This window comes from Lissotriton vulgaris, chromosome 11 (genome assembly GCF_964263255.1).
Source record: "Lissotriton vulgaris chromosome 11, aLisVul1.2, whole genome shotgun sequence".
Lineage (NCBI taxonomy): Eukaryota > Metazoa > Chordata > Amphibia > Caudata > Salamandridae > Lissotriton > Lissotriton vulgaris.
This window is the reverse complement of record NC_141699.1, coordinates 735,269,463-735,289,810: the sequence shown is the minus strand read 5'-3', so window position 1 is coordinate 735,289,810 and position 20,348 is coordinate 735,269,463. Positions and strand designations below refer to the sequence as shown.

Genomic DNA, 20,348 nt, shown 5'->3' with positions numbered 1-20,348 from the left:
CATTAATTGGGTATGTGGTGAACAAATGTCATTAAAGGAAAAGGATTGGATGGAAGAGATGAGTAAGGATTTAGAATTGTGCAGTGTCAAGAAGTACCTTATTCAAGGCTGGCCAGAACAGAGGAAGTTAACAGGGAACTTAATGGGTTTTTATAAAATTCAAGAAGAACTTGCAGTAGAAAATGAATTGATTCTTCGTGGCGATAAAATTGTACCACCTTTTTCTATTAGGAACTCTATTCTTAAGATTGCCCATGAAGGACATTTGGGGATATCTTTCACCAGAAGGCGTTTGAAGGAGTCATTTTGGTGGCCAGGCATTGACTCATGTGTAGACCAATTTGTACGTTCTTGTTCTTATTGCTTAAATAGTGACAAGACTGCTGTTGCCTTGCGCCCTGAACCATGTCCTGTCGAATTACCTTCAAGTCCCTGGCGAAAACTTGGGATAGATATCATAGGACCTTTTAATTGCTTACCCAGACAAGAAGCTTTTGGCATAGTACTTATAGACTATTTTTCTAAATGGCCAGAAGTCAAAATGGTAAGGGAAGTCACTTCGTGTCAAATAATAGAATTCCTAGATGAGATTTTTTGCAGGGAAGGCATTCCTCAGGAGATAGTGACTGATAATGGGCCGCAGTTTGTGAGCAAAGAAATAGAACAATTTTTTGTTAAGTGTGGTATTATCCATAGGAAAATTGCAGTTTTCCATCCAGAAGCCAATGGCCAGGTTGAGAGGTTCAACCGTGTAATTAAGGAAGCTATACAACTCTCTATCAAGGGCAATTTGAATTGGAGAAATGCATTACAATCCATGGTGTTAGCTTATAGGACATCACCTAATTCAGTAACTTTGGTCACACCTTTTGAGCTACTAAGAGGAAGGAAGCCTAGTACTAAATTAGTTCCATGGTGGTTAAAAGGAAATTTAGCTGGTACTGAAAATTGTATGAAGGTAGATTTTGAAGCAGTTAAAAACAGAGTTCAATTGTATAAAGACAAAATGAAACATAATATGGTCAAGAGAATTGGTTCTACGTCTTGTTGTTCCATTAAAGTGGGTGATTATGTCCGTGTAAAAAGGAAGGAAGGTGTAAGTAAAGGTTTACCAGTTTGGTCAAGTCCTAAAAAAGTTATCGAAGTCTTCAGAAACGCGGTCAGGGTTGATGGTGGTTCTGTGTGGAACTTAAGCAGAATTTCATTGTTTAAAGGTCCCACTCAAATTGTAAATGATGTTGACAGCAATGTTTTTTTTGATGTGGGGAAACAGAATGACAATGTGGAACATCCATGTGAAGAAAATAGCACTAACATTACCAGAACAACACGTTGTCATCGTTTGCCAATTCGATTTAATGACTTTGTGATGAACTAGGAATTTAAAATTGTGTTTTTTTTTTTTTATAAGGGGGAAGGTGTGTAGGGATTGTACATATTCTCACACGAGCTGTGTCACGAGCGTTCAGCAATGTCTGGCAGCTCGTGACACAGGCGTGATCATGGGGACGTAATGTTATGTTTTAAAAACATGTAGAATGCAGACTGTTAAAGTGTGTCTCGTTACTGTCATTCTGACTTGAACCAGAAGACTGAAGGAACGGAATAAACCTTGTCTGCTTCTAACCATCTTCCGTGTGGTTATTGACTTCCCTACAGTGGGTACACCCCCTATCCTGCTCCTCTCCTGTGGGAGGGAGGCAGGAGCCTAGCTGGGATTGGGAAGGGCTCCCCATCTTCAAGATGGCCGGAGCCCGGGGTCTTGCTTCACCTCGTCTCCCCCACCTGAGGGGTGGGGTTGGCACAGGCTGGCACACCCCCCTTCCTGGCGTAGTTTTTCCAGCCAGAGTGGGGGTCAGAACTGGTGGGGGCCAGTACAGCAAATGGTCTGGAGAAGCTCACAGAGGCGGCATGCCTTTGAAGCTTTCCCCTGCCCATCCTGGGGGAGGAGACCTAGCACCTGGCCTAGGATGCGCATTGTTGCAGGCCCAGGAGAGTGGGAGCTATCCACCCAGGGGTCCAGCAACATGTCTGCTGTGTGGCAGCCACTCAGCCCAGACGTGGATTGTAGGTTAGGTTTTCATAGGGCATCTCTCTAAGATGCCCTCTGGTGCATTTTACATTAAATCCCACACTGGCAAAAGTGCGGGTTTAATGTGCTGAGAAGTTTGGTACCAAACTTGTCAGTCTTCAGTGCAGCCATTATGGTGCTGTGGAGTTCGTAATGACAACTTCCCAGCACCATATACTCTTAATGGCATCACTGTACTTACAGTGCCCAGGAATGGCCATGGGTACTGTAGGGGCCAGGGCTCATGCACCTGTGCCCACACCTCTGGCATAGGGCACCCAGCTAGAGGGGTGAGTGAAGTATGCCAGGGCAGTGGGTTCTGTGGGCATGGCACACAGGGTTGTGTGCAATGTCGACTCTTGGTTTAGCTCTGTACCTAGACACTCAGCCTGCAAAGGCAGTGTGTGAGTGTCAGAGTACAGGGCCCCTGAGGGTGGCACAATAAGTGCTGCAGTCCTCAGGGGTCTTGTCTGGTCACCATGCCCTGGGTACCTAGGGTACCATTTACTAGGGGCTGACAGGTGGCCAGAGATGCCAATTGGGTTTTAGTTTCAACACAGCTTTTAGGGAAGGAACACAGGCCCCGGGCACCTGGTTGGCAGGGACCCAGGGCACACTCAGTCAAAGCACATCAGCAGTTCAGAAAAAAGTGGGGGCATACCAGTGCAAGAAAGATGGTACTTTCTCACACACACCCATGCCTGTAAACTCACCACATTTTCCAGATCATCCTCTTTTTGCTTCTATTTGCCGGCCTGACAAATAAAATAGCTCAATAGACCTAAACATCCTCCAAGAAACAGTTCATTCTCCATTCGCCTTAATGGGATAATCTTCTTAAATGCCTAACTTGGCCTTCATTTTTGTTGAGTCAATAGGCTGACAGGTATACATTTCCTCCACCAAAGGTAAGGTGAGGGATTGAGGTTTTCCTCTCACGTCTGGCTGCCTGAGTGGGATGTGGAGAAGAGGCCTTTATCCTCTCAATAAGTAAAGTTATGAGATAATTAAATTGCATTTCCTTCAACCCGAAGTAACATGAGGAGAGCAGGTTGTGTTTCCCATCAAGGGTGAGGTAAGAACAGGTTGTCTTTCTCCTCCATCGGGGAGCGGTAGGGTTTCCACATTTTACAAGACAGAATACCTGCTATTCGTTGTTGTTTTAAAACTTCTGCAAAGGCACGGACATGATACTATGTAGGACTTTAAAGAAAACTGCGTGTTTTTATTTGTAACAAACCTTTTAAGTCATGGATCATTAACGCAGCTGTAAAACACATTTGAAGTGCTTTCTATTCATATTTTCTGTTTGAAGTATATACAGAAAAGGGCTAAAAAAAATTTGGCTTTCGTTGATTTTTCTTATTTTTGTACCAGCCATGGCACTAGAACACAGGAGACAACCCTTGAGGTGGGGCGAAGAGAACAGGTGGCACTTAGGCCATCAGACGTAAGGTGAGGAGGACAGGTTTCCACTCCTTCAAAGGCAAGTGCTGAGGCGAAAGATGTGCATATAGGGGAGGGTACAATTGATATTCCCTTCAATCACCGGAAAGGGTAGGTAAAGAGAGCATATTGTTTCCTTTTCTTCTGGGTAGGAAGGAGAGCAGATGTCCTCTTCTTAAGAGGTGGAGGTGCGCAGAGCTGCATTTCCCGGCTGCACCGCGGACAGGGCGATTGCTGAGGTTGCCTCCACAGTTTTAAGTGCTGCGTTTAGGGGACGTTGTTTACCTCAAGGACGAGGCGAGCGGGCTGCGTGTCCCTCTCCCCGGAGTGGGCGAGACCGGCTCCGTGCCATGTGCTCCCCTGCTGGTGGGAGGGGTAGCGGTTCTGTGTGAACTATTCTCTTTTGCCAGCAGAGTGAGCTCACGCCTGCTGCGAGAGCACTCTGGGCTCTGGGAGCCTCCCAGCCTTTCCCTGCCCTCGCTCGGTCCACCCTCCAGCCCTCAGACTTTGAGAATAAACTTCTAGCCGCGGCCCCGCACGGACACCTGACAGCCTGGCTCTCGCCGCCGCCCCTGGACCCAGCGCCTGCCCCTAACCGCCCCTCCCTCGACGGTGCCTCGCTGAGGAGACCCCGCCATGGCCTCGGAGGAGCTGGCCTCGAAGCTGCAGCGCCGCCTGCTGCTGGGGGACGCGGAGCCCCCGGCCCCGGAGGACAGCGCGCCCCTCGCTGGGGATGAGGCCCCGCAGGAGAAGCCGCCCACCGCCAGCGCCGACTCCGAGCTGAGCGCCAAGCTGAGCCGCCGGCAGGACATCAACGAGGGCAGCGCCCGGCCGCGGCAGAGCAGGGTCTTCAACCCCTACACGGAGTTCAAGGAGTTCAGCCGCAAGCAGGTCAAGGACATGGAGGACATGTTCAGACTGTGAGTGAGTAGCGCACCCGCGCAAAACAATAATGCTTTATTGACACGCAGGGCGACGCCGAGGAGCACAATGAGTGTCTTTATCCATTCACGCGCGAGTGCCCGGACCTTCTGCAGCGGGGCTGGTGCAAACCAAAGCCCCGCTGTTCCTTGCATACCTGTCAGCAAGTTGGCCCTCGGCGAGGGTGAGGCCTGAAGGTTAAGAGGGTGACGCATTAAAGTGAATAGAGGGTGATACAGATTTTCAAAAAAGGTGACCCTATACACTGGATAGAGGAACAATATTTTGTTTGAGAGTGATGAAAGTTTGCCAAGAGGGAGACCAAGTGGAAGGCTATGATGGGGGTGCTAGGGTGATACCCGCCAAGGATGGGTGAGTTGACAGGTATGTTGTTAGAAGGGACCGTGCTGCTGCTCAGGCACTCACCCCTGTAGTTGTGCCTTTTATGTGTACTACTTGCTGCTGACGGTAGTAGCTACCTGGTAGTGCACGTCCCTTCTCCGTGGCGTGCTATTCTGAAGCAACCTATTCGGATTGCCTTTCCCTGAAATCTCTCCCATCTCGCTCTTAATGTCAACTCTATATCCATGCACACTTATCCACTCCTGCACTTACTACCCTCTCCCCATACTTATTTTTTCATGCACTGCTCCCATCGTACTTTTTTCCACTTCTCCATTGCTATTTTCCTCTCTTCATACCCTCTTCTTATATATCTTTTTCTTCAACCCCTTCTGTATGCTTCCCTTGATCTGCACACTCCCCACATGGGTTTCTCCCTTCCTGTATTCCTCCTCCCTTCACATGCTACTCCTGGAATTCTTTTCTCCTATATTTTGGAGTAATGCAAAATGATGGGGCCTCCCTGCAGCATGGGGTGAGGGACCCCTGAGTCACCTGTATCTTACTGATATTCATTGGCTTTCGGCTGAATAGGATTCTCCCAAAAGGTTGGGGGACCCCTTGAGGTTTGGGGCCTCCCTGTGTTATGCTGCTGCTCATGTACATATCCTCCTGCACTGTGCTCTTGTCACGTATTCCACTTTATATCTTCCCCTCCTTCCCTTCTCTTCTCTCTCCCCCCTTCCCTTCTCTTCTCTCCCCCCCCAGTACTATTTTTGTCCAGTACATCCTTTTTGTGTTCCATCTCTTCTCCTACATTTCGGTCTTCCCCTGTACCTCCATCTTCTTTTCTGTGGGCCATTACTCCTTTGCTGTCCTTATGGCGACTCCTTCACTCCAGGGCATTATGGACAATTGGCATGATTTAGAGTTTGGCTGATAGAGTTTAATGCATTGGGATGGCAGAAGACAGTACCTCCTGAATTCTGAGGGTCCTCTGCCTACCAAATTTAGACTTGTCTCTAAGCTGCAACTCTGTACACTGACTAGAACTGCCATAATGGCGGTTCCTGTCATTGTAAGAAAAGTTTGACGGATGCCACTGTTAGCCATGGCGACCAGGCGTCATACTTTTCAAAAGTGTGTTGCTTTTCTAAAACCACTCCCAAAGCAGGAGTTTTTCAGGAGTTAAAAAAAAAACGAATGGCCCTTACACTATTGGAATTTTCTCCCAGGGTGTTGGGGTCGCTACTGTTCTTTTTATATCCCTTTCTGCCAGGTTGTTCGTGGCAGTCACAGACGGGAAAAGAAATACTTTACACTGTCCACTCTAAATAGGACAGATAGTGTAAATTCTTCCTCTGATGGCCCCTACTCCATCCAGCTGTTGGAGAAAGTACTCCCTCAACTGAGCCAGCGGGGGCTCCTTCGACAGGATACTTACGGTCCGCCGAACTGTAAATAAGGAAAACACATCAAGTGTTTAGTGGGCAGGGTACACCATCACATTTGCAACCGAGTACCCTAGCCACACAACTTTAAATCAGGCCTAATGTTTCCAGTCCTGAACCTTTCTCTTAAAAGTTATTGATTTCAAGTTTGTTAAACTGGTTAGTTCAATAGAAGCGCTACAAGACTACAACACCGGCCAGAATGAGTTAGGCTATCATACAGAAAAGCCCAATACTGGAAAGTAATGAGGTGATCACCCCAGGCCTTCCTCTCACCTGTGCTCCCTGTATCTGAACTCTCTTCCCCTGAAAACTCTTCCTGTCCTGCTCTCCTCCTATACTTCTTATCAACTGTGCTTACCCAGACCACTCATAATACAACACAGGGCCCTCGAAAAAATGCTGAGAAGAGCCACTCTGCACATGTTATTGAACTTTCATTTCTGGAACGTTTCTGCTGTAAAATGATGGTATTGAAATGAGGTCATTGAAAATTGAATCCTCTCCATGCACGAGACCCATTGACCTCCTGCAGGCACACTGCTGTGCTTCTGAAGGGACCATGGCTTCTGGTGCCATGTGAGAAAATAACAGCGTGACCAGTGCACACTCTTAGTTTTTATTATTGATTCCTTTGCTTATTTTTGTATGTTTTAGCCGACATCCATGTTGAATATCTATGATGCATGGGTGCAGTGCCCTGGCAACAGGCACTGTTATAATATCCTTAATTTGTGGAAAATCTACCACTCATTACTCCTAGCACTCTCGTGCTGAATTTTGCAATTCTTTTAACTATTATTATTTACTCATTTTATCCCACTTGTCACGCATTGCACTCTCATGGTGAATGGCACAATTCCTTTAATATTCTGAACTCATTTTGATCAGTCTTCATAATTTCTCATGACCGGATTTCTACACAATCTCGCTTTGTTGAGGTTTCAGTGACCATGCTTATGATCTCCCATTTCCCTGATGAAGTACTTTTAGTGCAAAATGCACTAGGAAGCAATGGAAAGAGTTCTGTTGAATTAAAGATCGGTTAATTGAATAATTACAGAAAGACCATTCTTGATGAATGTATAATGAATACAATTGATTAATCTAACCATTAGGAAAGAAAAACGTGTTTGGTTGTACATTTTATACAAAAAGAAAAAATTAAAATTTTGAAAAATGTAACTTATTCGTATAGTCATAGGCCTACGCGGAGTTCTGCTCCGCGGAACCCAGCGAAGTGCAAAAAAACTCTGGAAATCCGCAGAGGCGGAGTGTGCCGCAACGACCTGTGTTGAAAAATCCTGGAGAAGGTCTAGTGCGATTTTTCTTTCTCGCCAACTTAGTGTTGGCGAGCCACGTGAGAGACAAGCATTGGAAATGCAATAGGTCTCGCAGCATTAGAGTTAGTGCTTTTAGAATTGTTTATGGGTTTTTTTTGTAAATCTTTAGCATTTTTGTTTCCTGTAGCCAATGCTAAAGAATTACAAATAAAAAAAGCCATAAACAAATCTAAAAGCTCTAACTCAAATGCTCCGAGACCTATTGCACTGTGTGAGGGTGAGGGGTTGAGGGTGAGTGAGGGTGAGGGGTTGAGGGTGAGTGAGGGTGAGTGAGGGTGAGTGAGGGTGAGGGTGGGTGAGGGTGAGGGTGGGTGAGTGAGAGTGAGGGTGAGTGAGAGTGAGGGTGAGTGAGAGTGAGGGTGAGTGAGAGTGAGGGTGAGTGAGAGTGAGGGTGAGTGAGTGAGGGTGAGTTAGGATGAGGGGGTGAGGGTGAGGGGTTGAGGGTGAGTGAGGGTGAGGGGTTGAGAGTGAGGGTGAGTGAGGGTGGGTGAGTGAGGGTGAGGGGTTGAGGTTGAGGTGTTGAGGGTGAGTGAGGGTGAGGGCGAGTGAGGTGTTGAGGGTGAGTGAGGGTGAGGGCGAGTGAGGGTGAGGGCGAGTGAGGTGTTGAGGGTGAGTGAGGGTGAGGGGTTGAGGGTGAGGGTAGGTGAGGGGTTGAGGGTGAGTGAGGGTGATGCTGAGGGAGAGTGAGGGTGAGGGTGAGTGAGGGTGAGTGAGGGGTTGAGGGTGAAGGGTAAGGGTGAGTGAGGGTGAGTGAGGGTGAGGGGTTGAGGGTGAGGGGTTGAGGGTGAGTGAGGGTGAGGCGTTGAGGGTGAGTGAGGGTGGGTGAGGGTGAGTGAGGGTGAGTGTGAGTGAGGGTGAGGGTGAGTGTGAGTGAGGGTGAGTGTGAGTGTGAGTGAGTGAGGGTGAGTGTGGGTGAGGGTGAGTGTGGGTGAGGGTGAGTGTGGGTGAGGGTGGGTGAGGGTGAGTGTGGGTGAGGGTGAGTGTGGGTGAGGGTGAGTGTGGGTGAGGGTGAGTGTGGGTGAGGGTGAGTGAGGGTGAGTAGGAATAAACCCTGGATGGGAACGATTACCATAGAAAGTGACAGCGGTTTAGACTATTTTTCAAGCATTGCTCCTATCATTTTTGCGTTTCCTAGCTATGACTGATTCAAAGAGGGGCAATGCTGCTTAAGCGCTGGCATGTGATTCAAAATAACTACGCTCTCCCTGTCTCCATACCCCCACTGTAAACACACATCTGCAGCAGTACACACAATGTGAACGAAGAGGGTGCTGGGAGAGAGGAGGAAGCCAGCCATCTTTGGTGCAAGAATCTACAAATCCGCTACACCATTAGCAAATCGAGTTTTGTTTCCAAATCGCTGCTAGGCAGTGCCGATTCTAGCCTGGCGGGGACAGGCTGATGTAATCCAATACAGATTAAAATATACATACATGCAGACCTCCTCGATGATGAGCTCGTGAAACAGAGTGAGGGGGCGGAGCGGGGGTGTGGGAGGAGTGCGGGAACAGACGCTGTCTCCATCCCCCCACTGTAAACACACATCTGCAGCAGTACACACAATGTGAATGAAGAGGGTGCTGGGAGAGAGGAGGAAGCCAGCCATCTTTGGTGCAAGAATCTACAAAGCCGCTACACCATTAGCAAATCGAGTTTTGTTTCCAAATCGCTGCTAGGCAGTGCCGATTCTAGCCTTCACGGTTGGTTGGATTCGGCTCCTAATGATAGTAAACACGGGGCACATGGTCAATAAAGACACGGTTCGAGAATGTTATCAGATTTCGGTCACACTCTGTTACACTGTAGTTGAACTTGCCCGAGTCTATGGGTTGATTTTCCAACATTTGTCCCTCGCCTCATCATTCCGGCATCACAGGAATGCGGAAGAGGGCGTTGCTACTCGAACACGATTACTTATAGGGTCAAAAACTGTACGAGGTCGCTGATCTCTACGCTTTGCATTTCGGTACTTGTAGTGTTGTCAAATGCAGTTTGTGCAATTTAACACCTAAGGGGTACATGTGAAAGTAAAATGCAGATCGGAATATCACTGGAAAGTTGGCGTGACCTGTCTAACGATATTAATGGATCATTCTGAGTCTTAAGGGGCTGCTAATATCTGTGCTATAGATGTGGGTACTTCTAGTTAAATAAAAAACAAGACGGAGAGAGGGGAGGTGGGAGGAGAAATGCGACACGGCGGGAAGGGGAGGGGGTGGAGCGGGTAAAATAAACAAGACGGAGGGAAGAGAGGGGAGAGGGGAGGAGAAATGCGACACGGCGGGAAGGGGAGGGGGCGGAGCGGGACTTCCCTCGTGTATGTAGTCTTATGCGCTCTATGGCATTCAAGTGATGCAGTGAGTTTTTGGTATGCAAACCTAGTGGAAATAATATAGGCCCACATTATTTGAGTACCAAGAAACTTAGACTGTGGCCAAGTTTTTACGTTTAGTTAAAGTGATTGGCAATGGAATCTTACTTGTAGCACATAGATAGTCAGTGGGATGCCATTCAATTTCTGAGGACTGGGGAGGATTGCCTCATTGGGCTGATGTGATCATAAACTGTTGAAAAACGGAGTGACTCATTAGTGTGTTGGGCCGATTTTAAGAAACGTGAAGTTAAACTACTGCTCGTAAAAAATAAAATCGCATAACTTACTTATTTTAGGAATGCAGCGTTAGCGTGTTTGGGGGACGTTTTGTTATTCACGGTTGGTTGGATTCGGCTCCTAATGATAGTAAACACGGGGCACATGGTCAATAAAAACACGGTATGCGACACGGCGGGAAGGGGAGGGGCGGAGCGGGTAAACAAAGACGGACGTCATTGGGCTGATGTGATCATAAACTGTTGAAAAACGGAGTGACTCATTAGTGTGTTGGGCCGATTATAAGAAACGTGAAGTTAAACTACTGCTCGTAAAAAATAAAATCGCATAACTTACTTATTTTAGGAATGCAGCGTCAGCGTGTTTGGGGGACGTTTTGTTATTCACGGTTGATGCAGACCTCCTCGATGATGAGCTCGTGAAACAGAGTGAGGGGGCGGAGCGGGGGTGTGGGAGGAGTGCGGGAACAGACGGGAGGGGAGGAGAGTAGGAGGAGGAGTAGGGGAGGCACGGCCTAGCGGCCGTGCAATCAAGAAGTGAGGGGGCGGGAGAGTAGGCAAGGCAGGCGGCTGGGGGCATGTGCACGCGCTTTTAAGCTCAATGCGCATGCGCATTGAGCTTAAAAGTCACGGGCACTGCAAGGAATCGCCACGATTCCTTGCAAGTTGGATAAAGAGTGGATAAGCCCCCATAGTCTCGCTTGCTCGATGCGCATGCGCATCGACAGGCGAGACCTAAAAAACCTCTGCTTCACGTCACTTCGCGGAGTTGTGTGGAACTCCGACAAATCCACCGGCGGAGCAGAATTCTTCGCCCGCCCTTGGTTAACAGGAGCGGACTCGCCATGGCAAAAATATTCAAATCCACCCCACTCCATTGGCCCTCTTTATTTCTCTCTCTTTCTTCCATCCATTTTCTGCCTCTTGTTCTCTCTTATATTTCTACTCCATCCTCTCTCTCTTCCCTTCCACTCACTTTCATTCATCTTTGTTTCTCTTTGCTTCCTCTCTTTTTGCATATACCCCCCTCGGTGTCGCTGGCGCCAACTGCATTCCTTGAACGCCAAAAGACAACCTCTAAAGGACCCAGTCCACCAGGCAAATGGCCAGTGAGTTAAATGGCCTGGCCGGCCCTGCCTGCAACTCTTTTCTTTACTCATGCCTTTATCCCACTTCCCACTAGCTCCCTCTCTTTCTCTTTTTCTAGAATCTCTAATTTATATTCCTGTTCCTCCGCCGGCTCTGTCCATTCTTTTACACCTTCTGTGCAGCTTATTGCAGCCATGTTTTGCTGTCCCTGTGATGCTGCTGGGCTCTCTGTGCCGTGGTTCACCTTCAGACACCTCCCTGTTCTCATCTCAGTCTGTTCTTATCTTCTCCATACTCAACAGTACAATAACGGTTTATTGTCTTAAATTATGTGTTTACAGCTGTTACCAAAGCTCGTGTGGGACCATTGTTATTGCAACAGCTTCACATAAGTGTTTGTGTGTCATTGATGGCACGTTGACACGTACTCCTTTGTCTTTTCTGGGATTTCGCCCAACATTCTGCAAATCCTGCGGTCATTTGTTAATATTTCCGACGTCAGCCATTGTGCAGGTGAAATCTTCAGAGTAGCGTTCCCGTCTTTCCTCTGATCTGGGGCAGCATACGAGGAAGTAATTTCGTTTTCATTAATTCCAAGGTCACGTTACTGACAGATTTGATGCAGTCCTGTTTCCTGATCTGCCCGCGCCACCAGGCGCGTAGCTTCCATCGGTGCGGCAGGTGCAGTGGCACCGGGGCACATTGCACTCATGTGATGGCTGTATTTCAAAGTTCAACCAGAGGCGACGGAGTCTTTTCTTTCCTTGCAATAGGGCCCGTGACCCACTGGCTACGCCACTGCGCGCCACCCTCCCTGGTCTGCGGTCACAGACTCGTGACTTTCCCGTCACTTCTGTGTGTTTGCGACTGCAGAGTGCGGGTAAGTTTTCTGCCAGGGCGGCGCTTCTTTCTGCAGCAGTTCCTTCGGCCTTGTGACCGGGCTGGGTGTCTCTTGCGCAGAGCGGCACACTGTCAGCACGAGCTGTGCTGTGTGTTTAAGAAGGCGAGGCTGTAGCGCAGAAGGTGTCATGCACTCCGCAGCTTAGGGAACCTGTTTATCTTTAGCGATGCTAATAAGGATGAATGTGGTGATCCCGTGCTGTGAAGAAGCCTTAAGCCGCAGTGGCACCGCGCCTAAAGCCTCTAATGCTGTCAGCCGATCGGGCATTAGCCTGGTAAGCCAAGTGGCCAGTCTGACACCGCCCAAGCTCACACATGCTTACATTTCGAAACAGGAAAGAGGTAGATTAAAAAAAAAAAACGGGGGGTATGTATTATTCCCATTGACTAGGTTTTAAACGGAAGCAATTTTAGGAGGGAAAAAGCTCAAATAAAGCACTTTTTGGCTTTAAAATTCGTGAACCTCCCACGTAAATCTTGACTGTTGCATGTATGCCTGCTACTCCTTACTGTACTCTTTTCCTCCCCCCTGGTCTCCCCCCACGTACTCTTTCATTTGTTTTTTTTATGTTCCCCATATTCTTCCAGCCCCCTCTCCGTGCACTCCTTTCCCCCTTGTATTCCTCTTTCTGCATCTTTGACCTCCCTGTTTGTCCCTCTACATGTTCCTCTTTTCTTCTCTACCTTTTTGCCTTCCTTCTTGTCCTTCTCTGCACACCTGTATGCCCTGAATTACTGTTTCCCATTTCTCTGCACGTCTCCTTTCTCTTCCCCCTATTTCCACAACATTTCCTCCCACCCCCTCTCTACTTCTGTACTTCTTTCCTTCTGTACTTTTCTCCCCTCTACCATTCTTCTGTTTCCCTTACAGCCTTTCTCCTTTCATCTCCTTTACTTTTTGAACTTCACGCCCCTCTTGTATTGTTCTCTCCTCTTATACTTTATTATATATAATAATAATAAGTTTTAATTTATACGGATAGATTACAGATTCAGTATGCACTACACTACTTGAGGTCATACAGTAGCATAATTGAAAATGTATACAGTAAAAGAGTGATAGTGTAAATCGAAATTTCAGTGAAGGGTTTAATCTTGAGTCGTCTCAAAACTCCTGTCTCATTTCTTCTTCTATTATAATTCTGACTCCTCCCCACTCTTCTTGCGCCTATTGTGCTTATTCCGCTTGGATTTCTTTCTGTTTGACTCTGCTTCTCTCTTGCCGTCTGTCTCCTCATGTCCCTTTAGTTTGGTTCCCTACATTTTTTCAGTCTTACTGTCTCTTCTCTTTGCCACCTTTACTCTTTATTTCTTCACTCTTACTAAACAACCCCGTATATTTCTTCTTTCTTTACTATTCCTATCCCATTGTATCTAATTGTTTTTTAGGTTGAACCTGGGTAGCGCATGCGCTGCTCTGCGAGGCATGCTGTATTCGAGTATTGACTTGAAGTTCCACCTATATTATTCATGGGCTTGTCCTTCATAAATGCTGGCTTCTGATTTGTTAATAGGCTTGTTAGTCTCTCCTCAGCACTGCCTTGTCTTCATTTGTAACCTCCCATGAGGACTGGCCCTTTCGCTTCTGTTGTTACACGGTATGTCTTATTTAGTCTTTAAGTACTATTTCTTTAATGAGTTCCTCCTACTTCAGGCACGACATGCTTTCCTGCAAAGTTCATCGCGCCATGCGCTCTTTCACTTTCCAAGCAGCCCAGGACAAGGGTGATCACTTCTTTTAAATTAAATAGGTCTCGCGTTTACAAGAGTTTGAGCTAATGGCATTGTAAATGGCAATGCCTTTTATTTATGTGTTAATTATCAAAACAGGTCATTAAAAGGCATTGTCATTTACAAAGCCAAGAGCTTAAACTCTTGCAAATGCGTGACCTATTGCATTGCAAATGCTTGTCTCTGTTTCCTTCCTATAAGCTACAAGTCTTTCCATTTTGCGTTATCACTTCTATATTTTACCTGATCTCTATTTTCTCTCGCTCTCTTTTTTTCTATCTCTCTCTACGAGCCCTTTCCCCTTTTCCTCGTCTTTCTCTACACCCCATCCATTCTTACAACTGTCTCACACTTTTCTGTTATTGGGTCTGGCTGAATAGAGCTTTAGCTACTTTAATTGGACAGGTCTGAGTATATGATTATGAATAGAGCTTTAGCTACTTTAATTGGACAGGTCTGAGTATATGATTACAAAGACTATCATTGCTGATTTTGTAAACCACACGTTGTTGCATAATTCGTGTGAGTTTAAAGAGGAGGCTCACAGTGCAGAAAAACACAGCCTTGGGAAGGCTTCTTGGGAAAATACATTTATCTTTTCTTATTCTTAAAGATTGTCCACAAATCCTGTACTATGCCATTTTACTGCCAACGTTTACTTGCATTTGAATGCATTTTATGATGTATTTATACATTCCAAGGGCAGCCAGAGGGTTAAAATTATGACATTAGGCTGATAAGAGCGATGTTCTAATAATAGATGTTCTACTGAGCATTGACTTTGAAATCTGATGGCTTTTTAAAATTAGAATTACAATTGGGAACACTCTTGTTTTGAATCCGTTGTGATTGTCTGGTTATGAGGATTCGGGTTCAAGCAGTTGGGAGGCGGAGTTGCTGGCTGCTCTGGTGGTGGCTCCGGATGGTGAACTGGAATTGAAGTTCAGTTTCTACACTGAAATCGATATATCTTCTGTTCTGTTATTACATGTTTGATGGCGTTGAGGAAAGGATCCAAACCCATGCATACATAATTGTATCCCACTAACTAAACCCTGCCCCATTAAGCATGTGGCATCCATGCTGGAAAGTGATAATACTGTGCTTTGAGGCGTATGACTAATTACCATGCATCAAATTCATGTGGTAAAGGGTACAATACCACGTTTCCAGGTAGCATTTAAATCCAGCATGAGAGTAAAGAGTTATATAGTGTTGTGCATACGGTTACACAGCACGTTAGTACCTCCAGTGAATTTATCTTATTAGGTAGGGGTACTTTTTCTCAGGTTTATGGGCCCTGTTTTTTTAAAGAAAGTTAATTCTTAATACATTGGTATAAACCTATACACATTGATAGCTGTGTGGTGAGGTCGGTTTCAACTGGACACCACTTTGGAAGTCTGCCTAATGGCTTTCCCTGGTAAGTGAGCGAAAGTGTGTGTGTGTGAGAGAGAGAGCGAGAGAGAACGTGTTATGTTATGTATTATACACATGATTCACCCACTCTGCGGACTGGAACGTACTAGTCTTGCCAATATTGGTAAACCTTGTCTAAGCCATATAAACACTATCTCTGTGAGGACCATAATGTTTTGGAGACCAGTACCTGTAGTATCAAAAAACAAAGTGCAGTTATATTTACTTTGGTCTGCTGTATAGCTAACCCCAGTATCAGACATGCATGGAGTTAGAATAGTAAATATATACCCCAATTACTGTCAATCACTGGTCCTCATATATGTAGATATGGTATGGTATGGTGTGTGTGTGTGTGTTTATACACTTTCCACTGAATGTAGCAGGTTTTTGGAAGCGCTCGCCACATCTCCCTAACTGGACAAGAGCAAGGCCTGACTGTTCAGCCTGAGAACTCCTAGAAAGTCAAAGACTGAAAAAGAAGTACTTCGCAGTTCCCTGAGCTCGCAGTAGAATAGCGTTCCCAAGGTTCCATGAACAGCAAGCAGTATTTTTTACAAGTATTGCCCACATTGTTTAAGTTCCCAAGGCCCCTCGTGTAACATATTCCTGAGAGCAAATTGGAGGTTGTACTATACAGTCATCTTGCTGAAATAATAAGGGACTATAACAAGTGCAAGTATCGATTATGGTCAGTTCTTCATGGAGAGTGCCAAGAGGAGGTTGAGAATTGTGCCCTTTGCTGGCCGTTTTTTACTCTTTTTGATATTACCTGCAGTTCTATGATAGAGGATCGCATGGCTAAAACCCGTTTGCCTCTACCATGCAGCTCAAACCACAAATGCACCTTACCCACGCATTCCTTTATCATGCAACTTCGTGGTAAAGGCATGAATGGTAAAGTGGTAAGCGTGGCTATGGTCGCGACCCCTGCCCTAAGCTAAAAACCTTCTACCTGGCCCTCCACCGCCCTGCGGTCCAAATACCCCCACCCCCATGCTGTCCCTAACCCTTAACATACACTACCTTACCTCCTCCCACCCCGCACTGTCCCTAAAAAGACCCCAACCCCTTCCACTGCTCTTAGGCTAAAACCCTAACCTCTAACTGAAAAAACTACCTAACCCCCCCCCACACCCCTGCCACGAGCCCTAAAAACAACCCGCCCTCTCCTAAGCCCTAAACACGACCCTAACTAACCATTCCCCTTCCCCTGCAGTGAGGCCTGAAACCCTGTTCCTTAATGTACAATACCCCAATCCCCTCCCACCCGTGCTGTCCCTTAAACTACCCCAACTTCTACCATTGCCCTTAGGCCTAATACCCTAATGCCCTAATTAAAATACTATCGGAACCTCCCGAGCTCTGAAAACGACCCTGACCCCCCCCAGCTCTGAAACGACCTGACCCCCAGTCCTTAAAAATGACCACACCCACCCTGCCCTAAAAACGAACCCACCACCCCAGCACTGAAAACGGCACCAACCATGAAAACGACCTCACACATCCCCAGCCCTGAAAACGAAATCACCCACCCGAACCCTGAATAATGACCCCTACCCAACTATCCCGCAACCCATTCAAATTTGCCCCAAACCTTACAATACCTGGCCCCAGACCCACTTACCTCACCGTGTCCTCTCTTCCTGCTTCCGCCAAGCTGCAACTAGACCATGCACTGCCTTAACCACATACAGGCGTGGTTAAGGCAAGTGTGGTAGTGATTGCGTAGTCAGAACATGTGTCGCTGTGCCCGCGTTGTACCGACTGTTTCCCATTACCTGCGTTTGAGTATTATTTTACCCGCATTTCTTCACATCAGTAGTAATGTTATGCTGAAGAATTGATTGTGTGACAAACGCAACTCTACTCCAGAATCCTCACCTGTGCTGTCATGAACACCAATACACTTCCTGAGCTCGCCTGACAGCTAGAGGTAACTCAGTTCACAGTTTGTGCCTTGCATCACTCATATGCTACACGAAAAGAAGCACAACATCTGGGAAAAGAAAACACTCATAGGAAATACAAGAAAGTAAACAGTGTGACATTGAACAGTGAAAACATTGCTGCCTTGAATCACTTTATGGGGTTTTACTCGCATTTATCAAGGAATAAATCATTGTGTTTGCTTGTAAAGTTAAGGACTTGAAAGACAGGTCCTGTGTAATTGCCCATTTGTCTGTCCTCAAAAAACCCTGGTGCTGGGCACCCACTCCACATAAAGCCCAGACTCAAATTCATTCTGACTCACTTATGCTCTTTCTCTCTCTAATAGAAAGTTACTCACTCTCTCTTCCTTCCCACGTCCCTATCCCTCCCTGTCTCTCTATTACCCTTCCCCCTCTGTCTAAGGCAGTAAGTTCAGACAGCCCGCCAGTCACCCGTGTTGTCCTGTTTACAAAAACTAATGGGCTCCCAAAAAGAGTTCAAGTCTAATGAAATAAGTGCCGGTGGGGCCCACTGGCCGTAGCATCCTTGACTGAACTCAATCCATTGCCATACCTTTTCTGAAACCAAACTGCGAATGTTAACCCTGGTATAATCTGTACCCTTTTGCCTACATAGAAATGTCTCCTAAATCTGTAATGGAAATGGCTCTGCGGTTTTGAAGATTTGGTATTTTATTTAACCAATTATGTACAGCAAATGTGTTGCATTTTGTTAGTCGTATGCTTCCGTTTTGCCATAGTCGAGTGTGTACAAAAGGGGGTGGTGATGGACAGAGCATAAGGAGTACCTCTACTAAGACCTATATTGCTTTGTCACAAGGAATTATCCAAAAACATTTTCATAAGGAAGGATGCTATAGACAAAAACAAAAACTTGTAATTATTACAAAGACATTATTTTATTTTATTTCTTTTGTCTTTTTTTTGGTTTTGCTTTTTAGATATTTATACATACATACAATTTATTTTATCTCATGACAACATAATCAAAAATTGATGGACATTCATTATGAATTTTGTAAGTTTCAGAAAGTGCAGTTGAAACAATATGCCCCTAACAATATTGCATACCTTGCTAACATACATACTCTCACACATACCTTACATACATCTGCATTCACTGTTGTTTATAAAAATACATATATACATGAAAACAAGACTTTACATAGAAAATAACCCGAAAGTGTCTCTGGTGGCTCGCTGTTGATACATGAAATTAGGGGTTCCACCAGTTAGTCATTAATAGATCTATACATTACTGACCAATCAGCAGTACATTGTCCAGATCTTTTAGAGTGTACGGCATGGTGGTGATGGACAGAGCATCTGAACCAATCAAACACTCACACCCAGTCAACAGATCTGGGTTCAATCCATCACCGTTCTTTAGCCACTCTGCCACCCCAGTTCAGACATGGCCATATGCAAATCAGTCTGACCCTGTGCCTCATGGGAACAGTCCAGCCCGAACTGCCAAGACATGCCTTCCCTGGACCGGGTTCAAGCTTCCTAGGACCGGTTTCTGGCATTACAGCCGTCTTCAGCCAGGCTTGCTTGAATCCAGTGGCAAAGTGAGCCAGGGACTCCCGTCTGAGCATACCCTGCCAACTTATGGCGAACAAAGCGGTACAAAAGGGGGTGGCACTGTCAACACAGCCCACCCACCTTTCAGGCCTTGTACATTTCAGCTGCCCGACCGAGACTTGTTAAGCTTTAGGGAACACATACAAAAGATCCAGCTACAAGCAAGAGCAAAAAGAAGAAACCCCTAAACTGGTATTATTTGCACATCATTACAACTACTCCTACCACGTACACCGTCAATGTTCTCTCTTTCCCGTACATCAATCTTTGTTGTGGCATATGCATCGCTGTGACTCTGAAATCTGCATGTTCTTCTAGTTTTAGTTTTAGCCATTTTTCTGTATTTAAGTCGTTAACTCTGTTCTTTATCCTGGACCTGTGCCTATAAAGCATTTTTTTATCTCATTAAAGCGGTCTGCTTGTTGACATTCTTAAACTATTTTCAATACTTCACATTGACTTTATGTTGGGGGTGGACTGTACCCATGAGAAGCATGATCATTATTGATTTGCATAAGGTGACCCTTTCTGTAGAGCGGCACGGTGTGTGAAAAATGATGGATTGGAATACTACTCAATGCGAATGCCGCTGATTTAGACTCTTTGCAAGCATTCCTCCCATCATCTTTGCGAGTTTCATGTAATGCCCTAAGTGGCCATGCTCAAAAGTGGGTATATTTTAATTGTGCTTACCTTACCCGACACGTTCTAATAAGGCTGTAACTGGTCTGGGGTTGCTTGTGGTCCCTTCTGGAGGAGTTCTCGCCTTGCAGTTTGCGATGAACTGTTCCCATGAGGACAAGGGTCAGTACTGATCTGCATTTGGCAGGCACCTGCCTAAAGTGGCACAGTGGGTGAAAAACAACTGGTCAGAATGCTACCCAGGGCAATTTTGAGTCTTTAAAAATATTTGCAAGCTTTGCTCTCATCACCTTCTGTGTGTTGTATGTATCCCCCCTCCCCCATCAGAGTGACAAAATGGTGAATCAGTGCTACTTCACATAAGTTCTTTGTGCAACTATGGTTACCCCTATTTTCTAGGTAGTGGGCATAGATGTGGCTGTACAATGATTTTCTGAAACGTCTGCCTGTTTTTACTAATTTTAATACATTGACTGTTTGTGATTTCCTGTATAAATACCTTGTACAGAGTACTTCTTTTCTCAAAGGAAAGTATGTCAAATGAAGTGTAATCTGAAATCGGGGTCTGAAACACCACTGGGTTTGTTAAAGGTAGATGCTGCTAAACGTGGTTTATAAAGTTCACCGATATATCGGTTTTCGAGAGAAGTGCCTCTCCTGTTATAAGGAATGGAATGTTCACAGGTAGAAAATTCATCAATGGATGGACCTAGGAGGGAAAGTTTGGAAACCTAAAAATAAATAAATCTATTGCAGGTAGGTGAGAAATCCCTGATATAACTCTTAAGGCTGGATTTAGGAATGGTAGGTACATAAAGCAATGTCACAATGGCGGACCCTAGGTACT

General features: G+C 45.9%; 1 protein-coding gene across 2 annotated transcripts in view; it reads left to right on the top strand.

The window, feature by feature from the left end:
* Nucleotides 1-3,910: 3,910 nt before the first annotated feature.
* EFHD1 (EF-hand domain family member D1) overlaps nucleotides 3,911-20,348 on the top strand; it is a 343,907-nt gene continuing 327,469 nt past the window's right edge. The window contains exon 1 of one of the 2 annotated variants that reach the window (XM_086943853.1): nucleotides 3,911-4,437. In XM_086943853.1, coding sequence (XP_086799979.1) covers nucleotides 4,154-4,437 — 284 coding nt within the window. In that variant the 5' untranslated portion in view covers nucleotides 3,911-4,153. The remainder of the gene's footprint in view (nucleotides 4,438-20,348) is intronic. The other variant, XM_086943852.1, reaches the window with a different exon arrangement.